The 13,221-nt window shown below is 36.4% G+C and overlaps 2 protein-coding genes across 15 annotated transcripts in view; both read right to left on the reverse strand.

Annotated features, from left to right (window-relative positions):
* Positions 1-1,175, reverse strand: part of ppfibp1b (PPFIA binding protein 1b) — a 35,998-nt gene extending 34,823 nt beyond the window's left edge. For 10 of the 14 annotated variants that reach the window (XM_084123983.1, XM_084123982.1, XM_084123993.1 and 7 more), the window contains exon 1: positions 1,060-1,172. The gene's annotated coding sequence lies outside the window, so the exon portion shown is untranslated. Of the gene's footprint in view, positions 1-1,059 lie in introns of all 14 variants that reach the window. The other 4 variants (XM_084123981.1, XM_084123984.1, XM_084123985.1 and 1 more) reach the window with 2 other exon arrangements.
* A 1,564-nt stretch (positions 1,176-2,739) lies between these two features.
* Positions 2,740-6,969, reverse strand: LOC311089520 (guanylyl cyclase inhibitory protein; the record flags this gene model as incomplete). Its single annotated transcript, XM_084124245.1, has 5 exons — positions 2,740-2,861; positions 3,000-3,105; positions 3,251-3,400; positions 3,829-3,961; positions 6,899-6,969. 5 exons carry the CDS (start codon positions 6,967-6,969, stop codon positions 2,740-2,742), a joined length of 582 nt encoding a protein of 193 aa, XP_083980371.1.
* Positions 6,970-13,221: the final 6,252 nt, after the last annotated feature.

Here is a 13,221-nt window from a genome sequence, read left to right on the forward strand (position 1 = left end):
TCTGTGGAATGAAAATGTTCCATATATGTTCTCCATGGTCAATTTATTTCTGAAAGTCAATTTCAATAAATAAATAAACTCCTTTATTGAAAGGATACAGCTAAATTTCACAAAAAAACTTTTGCAGAACATGTCACAATATATGGGTTTGTTATTACTATTGAACTGGTCATTAAACAGTCTATTATAGGCTAGTAAATTTCAAACATAGAACAAACCACAAAAATCACGAAACTATGTGAAAAATAAAACTTCTAATCACTGTTTTGGTCAACAAATAATGAATTGTTGAGAATGCAGTTAAATATTTTAATTAAAATATATCATCTTATACAGTTCTCCTTTAACACAGCACTACAAAAGCAAAAACTACACAACACACGTTTGTTATTGACTTGACTCAAAACCATATAGGCACTGATATATATCCCCTTTAACTTTCCCCCTTCACAAAAGTTCATTTTAATAGAGGAATATGTTTCTGTAGACTGCATAGCTAAAAAGTGACATGTTCTGTATGTTTTTTTTTTTTCAGTCCAGATCACAGGTGAGGATGAAGTAAAGGAAAGTCGTGTAACAGCAGCTCTTGTTCTTCTGTGGCTACGTGGAATGTGTGAATCACTTCTTCACAAACACAACCGCTACCTACAGTTCTGCTCTTCAAATCATACCTTATGTTTCTTAATATTTCTTAAATAGTTTAAAATATACCTTGTGTTTTGTGTTAAGTATTGTACAATACCTCTAAACATCACTTTAGCGATCCAGTTTTCTGAATTTAACCTCATGCACATGTACATAAATGCTGTTTGTAATCAATCCCTTAGGCTATGGAAATATTACTACTTGTGAAGACATGATAATCTTGCATAACTACGCACAAAACTAACTTATGAAAATTTCTGTCATGTACTTTTAACAACGACAAAAAAATAAGAAGATTTTGACACAATTACAAGCAAGTTTGCTACTCAAGCAAGTTTAGAAAAGCCAAGTAAATTCACAGAGGAAAAAATACTTGTAAATTATTCTGACAAAAAGTATGTTGAGATTGCTTACCAAATTTTGGACTGCCGTCTAAAGTATGAAAATGTAATCTTTTCCTTGTTTTTTTTACGAGATTTGCTCTTTCCGTAGTTGGTGTTCCCACCTCGCCAGCGCCATGTCGACAATGGAAGTGGGAATGTGGGACGTCATAGGCAGGGAACATCCTACTACGGCGAAGGCTTGTTGCTTAATATTCATAAGCCACGTCTTTACCATTGGATGGTCACCGAGCAACCTATTTAATATTCACTATACAGTTTTTCGCCATAAGAAGGCTATCATATTGCGTCACCGCTATCTAATTAATATTCACAATGAGCCTTCGCCATAGTATAGCATTAGTAACGTATAACGTGTTTGCGTTGGCAATAGGCTGAGGCTATATTGTGAAAATGTCAACACAAATATGGTGAATCATGCCAAAAAAACAACAACCCTTTGACCACTTTTGAAGTGTTTGTCATAAATCAAAGTTTTATCTCTCTGCCAAGAGATTTCAGATTCTGTGTAACTTGTGAGAAAAGTAGAAGAGTAATGCGCAGAACACAATTCATTGTAGAATACTGACCATATAGGGAACTGAAGCTGTGATAGCAAGTCATAATAATAAATAATAAAACGCTTGCATGAAAAAATGCAAATATAATGCAAATGTAAAATGGCACAAAAGAATCTGATTATTTTTAATAATTATTAAAATTACTAATTATTTTAGTATTTTGTAATCAATAGGTAATAAATGCTTTACTTACACAAGGAGGTGAGACTGAGACTCATGGCTGTGTCCGAAATCGCATCTCGAGTAGGTACTTATTTTGAATAAGTAATTACTTCACAACGGCGAAAAGAGTAGCCTACATTCTATAGTATGAATGTGTGTAGTTTTTTTTATTATTATTATTAACATTTTGCCAGTAACATTTGAAAACATAGTATTATATTCCAACTAAAGTTAGCCTTTATGAATCGGTGTAGTATGAATGTAATCTGGACGTACTACATCTGACCGCCATGTTGTCATTATCATGTGACCTACCAGAGTCAGTTGCTCACTTCACTGCCATTCATAAATCCTCTCCCGTGGCCTCATGGGATAGTGTCCATCGTACGCACACCTCAGAATCTCGCCGGAAGAGGTCATCCAGGTACTTTTTGCCTACTTTTTTTTACAAGTAGGCCAACTGTGAATTCGGACATAGCCTACTTCTTTTGTCACATACTGTTTTTCGCTATATAAGTAGACTATATTTCGGATGCAGCCTAATATTTAATCAAGTTAAAAGCTGCAAGTTAAAAAAAAGAGTTAAAAGTAACTTGTGATGGGCAGTGACGTATTTATTCTGAAAACAGCCTTATAAGAACCTATAAAACGAATATTTTGTTATTTAGATGTCCTTTGTAAATTCACATTGAAAAAATATACATTGTGATTTGATTAAAAAAAAATGATTTGGTGTTTGTTCAGCCATTATTTCATTATTTCAGTATTAGAAATCAATTACATAAACATGTAATATACGTCTAATATTAGAATTAAAACTAATTTGAGTGTCATTGATTGTGTTCATTTATAGGTGGTCTACATTAATTCAAACTAAATATACTGAAAAATGCATGAGCTTCTCATCTTTAAGGCATTCCCAAAACAGTCCCATCACATTCAATGCTGCACCAACAGCCAGACCCACAGTTTTATACTGCGTGGCCTTTGAGAGGCCTCTCCATCTTCACTATGCTTGGATCACACTCCAACATCTCTCTGATCCATTCATCATTCAGCGCACCTTCAATGAATTCATCTTGGCTGATTATGGCTATAGAAACGGAAAAACAAAGAATGAACATAACTTTCTGTAAACTGTAATTTGCGCTGGTACAGTTCAGTGCTTTGGATTTTAAGAGTGGTCGAAATGACTTGGGGTACTTTAGATAGCAATTTGATAGCAATGTACCATTGTTATCTTTGTCCAGCCGTAAAAATATCCTATTGGTGCACTCTTCAGCAGTGAGCGGGTTAGGCTTGGTCAGTGATGCTGCGACACTCATCTTGTACACAGCCTGAGAACAGCATTTCATTCTGATTATATATTGCCCTCTAGTGGAGCAATCCGGAATCGAGTAAACAAACACCATTTGGAATTCGATTTGATGGTAAAAATCAAATGAGAATAGCAAGTAATAGAGTTTAACGATAATCACTTACTTGCATGATTTCAAGCATCTCTGACCGTGTGATGGCTCCATCTTTGTCTTTGTCGTAGAGTTTGAAGGACCAGCGCAGTTTCTCCACCGTTGTGCCCTCGATCAACATGCTGATAGCTGTCACATATTCTCTGAAGTCCACAACTCCATCCTGTTAAATGGCAATCATAATCACACTTTTTAAACAAAACAAAAAAACACACATTTCTGTCATGATTTGGGACTAATCTTAAGAATCAAACTCTCTTAAAGTGATATTTAAGCATAAGAGTAGCCTACTGCAGAACACAATTGTACAGATGTTCATAACATAACATGTTTGTTTTTTGTTTTTGTTTTTTTAACATGTGTTCAATACTTTTTTGGGTCCACTTTTCTGACAAACATGAACCATCTAATTCATTTTTAAAAATCAGTTCTGTAAAAAAGGAACAAGAGTCAGTAGAGTGTCATGCATGTCTCAGTCAACATGCATGTTTTGTAAAGGCAGTGTGAAAAATGATTCCATTTAAAACACCAGGCTTAAAACATCAGATGTGTAAGGCCTCAAAGCTTATTTGGTTTTGAGCTGTGTAATACCCCATTGTTATCTAGCGTGCGGAATATCTGCTCTGCATACTCCGCTGACTCTTTTCCCACGGTTCCATTGCAGAAGTGACGTCGGAACTCATGGAGAGTGATCAGTCCACTGGGACACTCATTCAGGAATTTCCTGCCAGACACAAGCACATAGTGGACACATTTTATAAAATATTTTGAATTATTATTATTTATTTTTTTATCTGAAGAGGTATTTATAAAGCTAAAGGTATAACAGTGTAATTTAAAACTAAACTGATATTAATAAGTTATTTTTTTATCTTAAACCACTGATTAATATTTATTGACATTGAGACACGTTTTATACAACATTTAGGCCTGGTTTCACAGACAGGGTTTAGATTAAGACATTTAAAGGGATAGTTCACCCAAAAATGTAAATCTTTCATTATTAATTCCTCACCCACATGTTGTTCCAAACCCATAAGACTTTCGTTTATCTTCAGAACACAAATTAAGATATTTTTAATGAAATCTGAGCGATTTCTGCCCCTTCATTGACAGTCCACACAACTACCACTTTACGCTTCAAAAAGTTCATAAAGAGATCGTAAAACTAATCCATATGAATCGAGTGGTTTAGTCCAAATTTTCTGGAGAGACACGATCGCTGTTATATGATGAACAGATTGAATTTAGGCTTTTATTCACATATTGATCAGTGAACATAAACATTACCCTTAAAAAAACAAGTTTATTCAAGTGTGCTATTACTAGTATACTTGTTATAAACTAAAAATAAGAAAGTGTACTTCAGTCTACATTTTATGTAGGCCTTCTCAGAAATATACTTTTAGAATATATACTAGCTGGCCTGGAACAAAGATAAAAATTAGATAAAAAACAAACAAACACTTTTTTCATCACCCCTAGCCAAGGGCGAAGTATAAAATCCAGAGGTGGACAAAGTAGGCTACACAACTTTGTTACTTGAGTGAAAGTACAGATACTGGTCAAACATTACTTGTTTTTCAAAGTACTGAAGTATCAAAAGTAAAAAGTAAATGCCAATGCATTATTTTATTTCACAAAATTATTTCTAGAACTTCTAGAATGTGAGATTGAATAAGTGCACTCAATAACGTTCACAATGGTTTCGGACACCCAAATGGCTGTTCCCTCAAAGAGTGCCCTATTTAAAGTTTTTTGGCTTTCAGTATGAATATGTTACCCTTACTGTTATCTATAAGCTAGTGTGCACCAAAACAATGACAAAATTCGCATTTAGAAGTCTGATCAAACCCAACGTTGAAAATGAAAATCAGGTTGCTGTCAGAATCCAACATCAGATTGACGTTAATCTCCAACGTTGGACAGACGTTGTATTGTGGTTGAACTTGAAAATGTAAAACGGGTTGACGTCAGAAACCAACATCAGTCGGGTTCTGACGTCAACCCGACTTTCATTTCCAACCAAAATGCAACCCCTGCAACCAAAATCATCTCCTGACTGAGGTTACTACTTTCTACTCAAGGACATTGACAGAAATGTAGTGGAGTAAAAAGTACAATATTCGTCTTTCAAATGTAGGCTAATGAAGTTAAAGTAAAAAGTTTCCAGAAAAAAAATAATCCTCAAGTAAAGTAGCCTACAGATACTCAAAATGTGTAGGCTACTTAAGTACAGTACTCAAGTAAATGTAGGCTATTTTGTTACTGTCCACCTCTGTTAAAATCTATATCATTTGACGTTTATAACGTGAGGGGATCTTCACAAATATCGGAGGAATTTGACAATAATCAGATTCAGGGCTTAACCACCCGAAGTATATAGGCTACTCACAGATTACACAATGCTTCTGTTGTTATCTTCTGTTCTGAGCAATTCTGAGAAGTGTATGAAGTCCGCGGTCTTATGCTTCATATTTAATAGAGCTCCATATGATCGCTCTTGATGAGGAGGATCTTAACATGATCGCTATAGCTAATGCTAATCTTTTTTTCGTTTTTGAAATGGCACGATTATGCATCTTCTGAAAGAGTAGGCTCCAGACCATGCTCCAGACTGATCAACACACATCCGAAGAAGCAGCAGAAACAAGCAATAGAAGCATTGCTTAATATGGAATTACTCTGACTGAATCTAATCCGGATGTAGTCTTTGACAAAACACAATATTCTCAGCTTTTTGTTCAGTATGTTGCTTTAAAAAAAAAAAAAAACTAAAACTAACCCACACTCAAGTGTTGATAAAAAAATAAAGAAAGAAAGAAAAAAGAATGCATGAAGCTAGAATTAACAAAAAATGAACTTTAAAAAGGAAAAGGAAAATGAATTACCAAAAAAGGAACATATTAGTAGGCTATACTTAAAGTGCAGAAATAATATTTAAATCGTAAACTAGGCTTCAAGTTCACTTAAAGAAAACTTACAAGTAGGCCCATACAATTCTTGTCTATTACAAGTAGCAGTATAAAACTACTAAACCAGTAGTACTGGAGAATACTTCAGATGAAAGTGTACTTTCATTTACTAAAAAATGTGGAACAAGTATTTATCTAAACTTATCAGTAGTATATCTATAAGTCCACTTGTAGTATAGTTGCAGTACAAAAAAAAGCCATTCATATATACATCCAATGTAAAATAGTAATTAATAGCTATGACACTTGATAACTTTAAGACGCTGTGTTCTGTCAGCATGATTTCTAGAACACAGCAACATTATGAATGATTATTAAAAAAGCAATTGTCTTATGCACAACATGAACTGAAATGTTCCAGGAAAAAGACTGGCTACAGTAAAAGGTCAAAATAAAAAAGTACTCAGAATTAAACAAGCAGATGACCTACTTATGCTGAGATTTTATTTTACAGTCATGGTTGGCATTTTATGGCCTATAATAAAATCTCCAATATAGCATGACACATTCTTGACACATTTTACAGTTGTGTAATTACTCTCCAATAATAAAGTCCCAGAATGGGGTCGGGGTTGTCTTGTATAAAAGCATCTCAGATGACATGAACCCATGCTTATGTATCCTATTTTTCCCTAAAGACCAGCTGCTGTCATTGTAGTCACCTAGTTAATATGTTGCACACTTACCTGAACCATTCATAAAGCTCGGTGACGTAGGTACCACCTTTTCTGCAGGGTAAGGTTGCAGTCTGTCCCATCTTCGTCAGTGCAACAAAATCAACAACGGCAGAGGCGCATATATAGCAAAGCCCAGCTTACTTCTCTCTTAATTAATCATTCTTACCAAGACCCCTCTGCATCTGTGAAATTAAACTAAAGTAATCTCCCCGCAGGAGGGCAACAGGCAGGTGAGTGACACAAATGACTTATCTCAAAGACACATTACATGAGTGACACTTGAAATCCACTCCAGCAGCAGTTGAGGATTATGCAGAACATTACATAAAACATTGTTTGCATCTCCATATTTTCCTTTGAAGCATCAAGTGTCAGTTGCTTGTGAGCGGACTTGTTCTGGTGACCTAGTTAACAAATAGTAAAAGCCATTTTGTGCTTGTTGCTGAGAAAGCTTGTGAATATTCTCAGAAAAGTGAACTGGGACGAAAACCATCAAAGATGCTCACGGAAGATTGTGGTTGATCTAGATTCATCATTTGAGTCAGCATTGTTCTCGCAATACGCTCAACCGCTTAAACAAGAAGTGTGAAGGTGAAATTTGAATGTGCTATTGATTTCCTATCTGGAAATTTGAATTTGAATTGGGATCACAGGAGGAAGAACTTACTGAAAAGTAATTCAAAGAAATTGGAGGAAGATCCAATTTATTCCCTAAGAATGCAATAATAAACTATTTACACATTATTTACTTAATTTTAAACAAACTATTATTAACATTTTAAATGATTAAATAATTTAAATTAAGTTCAACCCTAAATAAATAAATAAATAAATAATCTAGGAGTAGAAAATTAATATTTGCATCAAAATATGATATATTGAGCAAGTATGGACATGTTTACCCCTAACATCATGCAAATGATCAATCAAACGCTGAAAAAATGACCATCCAGAAAACGCTTAATACCCTTGAACTGAAGAACACTCTTTCTGGAGTCTCTTCGCAGCATTTTGTTGACAAAATTTGATCAAACTTTACAATTAAGAACTGAAAATTTCGATCGTTTTCATTTTGTAAAGAAAAAAAAAACACGTTTGGGGACAGTAATAAAGTTTTTGTAAGCAGTCTCTAATGCCCATCAAGGCTGCATTTATTTGATCAAAAACACAATAAAACCAGTAATATTGTGGAATATTATTAGATTTTGAAACAACTTTTCTACCATAATATACAATATTTTAAAATAATTTGTGATCTCAAAGCTGAATTTTCAGCATCAGTAGTGTCACATGATCCTTCAGAAATCAAATATGCTGATTTGATGCTCAAGAAACTCTTATTATTCTCAATGCTGAAAACGATTGTTACTTAATATTTTTTGCAGAAACTGATACATTGTTTTGCAGGATTCTTTGATGAATAGAAAGTAAATAAAAACAGCATTTAGCCTACATTGATAAAATATGTAACAGACGTTTTTACAGTCACTTTTGATCAATTTAATGCATCCTCGCTGAATAAAAGTATTAACTGCTTTCAAAAAAACATCTTACTAACACTTACTTTTGAGCAGTAGTAGTGTTTAAACATACAAGCAAGTGTGCTAATGCAAAATTTAAAAGGTATTTTCAACACATGACAAACCAACACAGATGTACAGGAAACTAATGTTGTTTATTTAAGAATCTTTTTACATGTCAATCTGGAGAGACAGATTCTCTGCTACTAACCAGACGTGTTGACAGCAGCAGCGATGGCATCATAATGCTTGATAACAAACAGAGGAGAAAGAAATAAGAAAAAGACAAAAAGGGCCCTCCCTGGACGAGGCCCCTGGACAGAGCGACGAGGCGCACGCATGCAGATCTGGTGGCTTGACCCAGCGGCTGCTCCCCGACTGAGATATTCACGGAAATGATGAACAGTCTTCAGGGTATCCAAACCCATTTCATCACACACTCAACAATCAAAGAGAAACAGAACAACATACAAGTCTTTCACTGTCTTGTAAGGCAAAAACCTTTATCCAATACCATTAGACAGCTAACAGAACAACAAAAGAAGAAAAGCAAAGGGTACACAAAAAGGCATGCATGAATGTACTGGAACAATATAAAAATCAAGAAATTCTACATAGAGAGAGAGAGAGATCTGAAATTAGAACAAAAGCGACAGAAAAGGTCTGTGGTTTAAACTCTACAGTACTTGATTTCTGCCGAGTGCAACAGCAGAACGACACTCCAAACAGAACATAGTCACGTTAAAAACCAGTGACGCTATATGTGGGGGGAGTGGATAGTAATAAAAATCACAATTGTCATTTTACCTCTCTTAGGACCAGCCTGCAGTTATGGCTCAACGCTCGTACATCGGGACAAACAAAGCAGCTGTTCCTGTGCCTAAGGCTGAAACTGCCCCATCAAAACCTGGCCATCTTACAAGAACTGTGATTGGCTAACACATCTAACCACCTGTATGACAAGCACTTACAGTTGATCCCATTAAATTTCAGTCAGGTTTAAGGAAATTACACTTTTGTATTTCGGGGGCAATACGGTACGTTTACAAAGCCAAGCGTTGGGTGAGCAATGGATCGCGGCAAGACTTATTTTCACAATAAAAACCCATGTTCACATCATCTAGCGGGATTTAATTTCCGCCGGATGGGCTGGGTGGGTTCCTCCCTTCAAGTAAGCTCTTGGCAGCATGTGGCAGAGCAGACAATGATATGAAGACATATTTAAAAGCAGCTCACACCATAGTCACAGAATCACAAGACATCTGACAGCACAGGGCAGCTGAGCGTCAAGGGTACTTGAAATATGTCTATATATGCGGTCGAATTGCTTTGGTATAATTGGTCAAAATCAGCCATTTCCATCACCAGGTCATGAGACTCCTGTGGCACATATGCACCGTCACAGTAAAGCAGTACAGTACGCTGACTGCCTGATTTAAAGGTCACCAGAAACAAGGGAAGCAAAATTTGGGAAGAAAATGTGCAAAGTCTGATACAAAGCCAGGCTGAAATGTGAATTCACTGAGCTGAGCGATTACCCGAGAGAAACTGTTTTGGAAAATATTTGTTACAAGAGAGTGCGAAACATAGAAAGAGAAAGACAGAGAGAGAATCAGTATCCCGAGGATGTGCATATGCAAATAAGAACTCAATCATAATATAAAAAACAGGGAATTGTTATAAGAAAAGGCATCATTCAATCATTTTAACAGCCTATGAAGGTCATTTGCCCAAAATAAGGTGTCATGTTTTCGAGGCTGAAATCTGCAGTGGACATTGTCCTTTGATAGATCTATTCAAAGATTAATGTAATACCATTTAAAAACTGTAAAAACATGTTCTTAGGCCTCTTGCCTTAGGTTAAAGTAAGAGTACGGCCAAAAATTACATTTCCATGACTTTCTTGTTGTTCTAAATGCGTTTTCTTTTTTTCCAAATGGCTGATATACAGTACGACTTTAAATCTGAACAGATTTTAAATTACTAGGCATCATACAACAAGAACTCAGAGCAAACAACGTCATACATTGAACGACTGAGGATCACACTCTCAATCACGCAGAAACGTAAATCAGGGCAAAAGTTGTATAGTGTATTACAGCCTTAAAGGGATACTCCACTTTTTTTGGAAATAGGCTCATTTTACAACTCCCCCAGAGATAAACAGTTGAGTCTTACCGTTTTCGAATCCATTCAGCCGAACTCCGGGTCTGGCGGTACCACTTTTAGCATAGCTTAGCATAGATCATTGAATCGGACAGGACCATTAGCGTCTCTCTCAAAAAAAAATGACCAAAGAGTTTCGATATTTTTCCTATTTAAAACTTGACTCTTCTGTAGATACATTGTGTACTAAGACCGACGGAAAATGAAAAGTTGCGATTTTCTAGGCTGATATGGCTAGGAACTATACTCTCATTCCTGCGTAATAATCAAGAAACTTTGCTGCCGTACCATGAGTGCAGCAGGCGTAATGATATGACGCAGCGCCTGAAAATAGGTCTCCAGCTCGGTAACTTCCAACGTGACCGGGACTAAGTTTGTCTAACCTATTAGACCTATTTTCAGGCGTTGCGTCATATCATTACGCCTGCTGCACTCATGGTACGGCCCAAGCGGGAAGGAAGTCGACCGGAAGTTGAAGCCGGCCGCGTGCCACCATCTTGTAGCAGAACTTCACCTGCTGTTAGCATTCCATTGACTCCCATTCATTTTGGCGTCACTTTGACAGCGAATAACTTTACATCTGAGGCGTTTGAAGACTCCATTTGTCCATTATTTATTTCTAAAGAAACACGACAATGTATAAAATGCTCCATTACCTTGTATCTTACGTTACGGCCCCGTAGAAGCAGTTTTTGTAAAAGTAGGCTAACGATTGCGTCATAACCACGCGACTCTCTGTCGCACAGTAGAGAGATTACCGTATGGACAGGAGGAGAAGCTCGCGCGCAATCGGGGAGACATGGAGGCAAAATGACAAAATAATTAATCAGAATACCTAGCAAAAGTTACTCCTGCTCCAAGCTCATGGACAGCTCCTACTCACACTCTCCGTCTCTGCAAGTTTCGGAAGGGAATGATTCAGATTTCTCATGCCACAGCCACTAGAAGACAGACGGGTTGCTCACGTGACATCTGCGTCGTCAAGCTCTGTTTGAGTCTGCGCGTCAGGAACGGAAGTCCTAAAAAAAATCGCTAAAAATGGGCTTCACTTGTCTCAATTTAGTTCCAATGAGATGGCTCTGTCCACTTCTTATACTGTCTATGGGTACGGCAGCAAAGTTTCTTGATTATTACGCAGGAATGAGAGTATAGTTCCTAGCCATATCAGCCTAGAAAATCGCAACTTTACATTTTCCGTCGGTCTTAGTACACGATGTAACTACAGAAGAGTCAAGTTTTAAATATCGAAACTCTTTGGTCATTTTTTTGAGAGAGATGCTAATGGTCTTGTCCGATTCAATGATCTATGCTAAGCTATGCTAAAAGTGGTACCGCCAGACCCGGAGTTCGGCTGAATGGATTCGAAAACGGTAAAACTCAACTGTTTAACTCTGGGGGAGTTATAAAATGAGCCTATTTCCAAAAAAAGTGGAGTATCCCTTTAAGATAAGGTAAAACGCAACACTGAAACCAAGAAAATGTCACAAATGAGATCTACAGAGGTGGAATCTTATGGACTTATGGACTATATACTTCTATGATTCTTTTTAGTCCTCATTTAAGCTTGACAGCCCCTGGTCACAATCGACTTTCATTACTTGAAAAAAAGTGCTATTAACATTCTTTAATTCTAAACTTGTTCCATAAAAGAAAGTCACACAGGTTTGGAAAAGACATGAGGGTGAGTAAATTATTATAGATGCTCATTTTATGGTTAATTATACTTTTAAAAGATGGTTACCATCATGAATTCATGGTTGGATTTATAATAAATCTTGGCTTGAAGCAAGAAGAAGTTGCGACCATCTCTCCCCATTACTCTATTGTTGAGTTTTACACTATACAAAGTGATTGTTAGTATTTTGAAGTTTAGTAGAAATAAATTTATTCCCATAATTACATTATGGGATATAATTCTAAAATACAAAGTTTAAACAACAATCATCTACTAAATGCTTCTCACATAAGCATGTTATACCTCTTTGCACATAACTGAACAATACCTAATGAAAGAATGAAGCCAAGAACAAAGTTTAAGTTTTAACACATCTTAACACAAGTGTCTAAAAAGTTGTACTTGGCTGATCCGACAAAGGATTTTGAGACGGGGTTTCCATGAATTGTTCCCTGAGAGACCCTGCCCTTATTTGCGGACAACTTTGTCCGATTTCCAATCACCATTTTACTGGTTGCTGATCTCCATCCAGGCATTCCTTCAGAACAGAAGATTTAATTATACACCTGAAGGGGAGAAAACTGGGAACATTTTCCCAGATCCTCTATATCTATAATACAGCTTACTCACTGGGCCCATCAGTAAAAAAAAGTTGTCCCAGGCCCTGTGAATTGTAGTGACGGCCCTATTTCAAGAGTAGAGAAGCCCTGGCAGGTCAGACTAAGGTCTGACAGAAAAGCACACATTCGCACACAGATTTGTAGACTAGAGAGGGAAAAAAACAAACAAATGTCAGGCCTAACGGTGATCCTCAAATTTCCAATTTTTCCACACAGTATTTTCAAGTAGTTCTGTTTTACAAACGACCACAAGCGCTCACCAATACCCCTCCCCATTGTTCCACTCTTGTTCATCATGAAACATTGAATTCAAGACAATTTCGGGAAAATTAACTACCAGACTTCCCTTGC

The sequence above is a fragment of the Abramis brama genome, assembly GCF_963993115.1.
Source record: "Abramis brama genome assembly, chromosome: 9".
NCBI lineage: Eukaryota > Metazoa > Chordata > Actinopteri > Cypriniformes > Leuciscidae > Abramis > Abramis brama.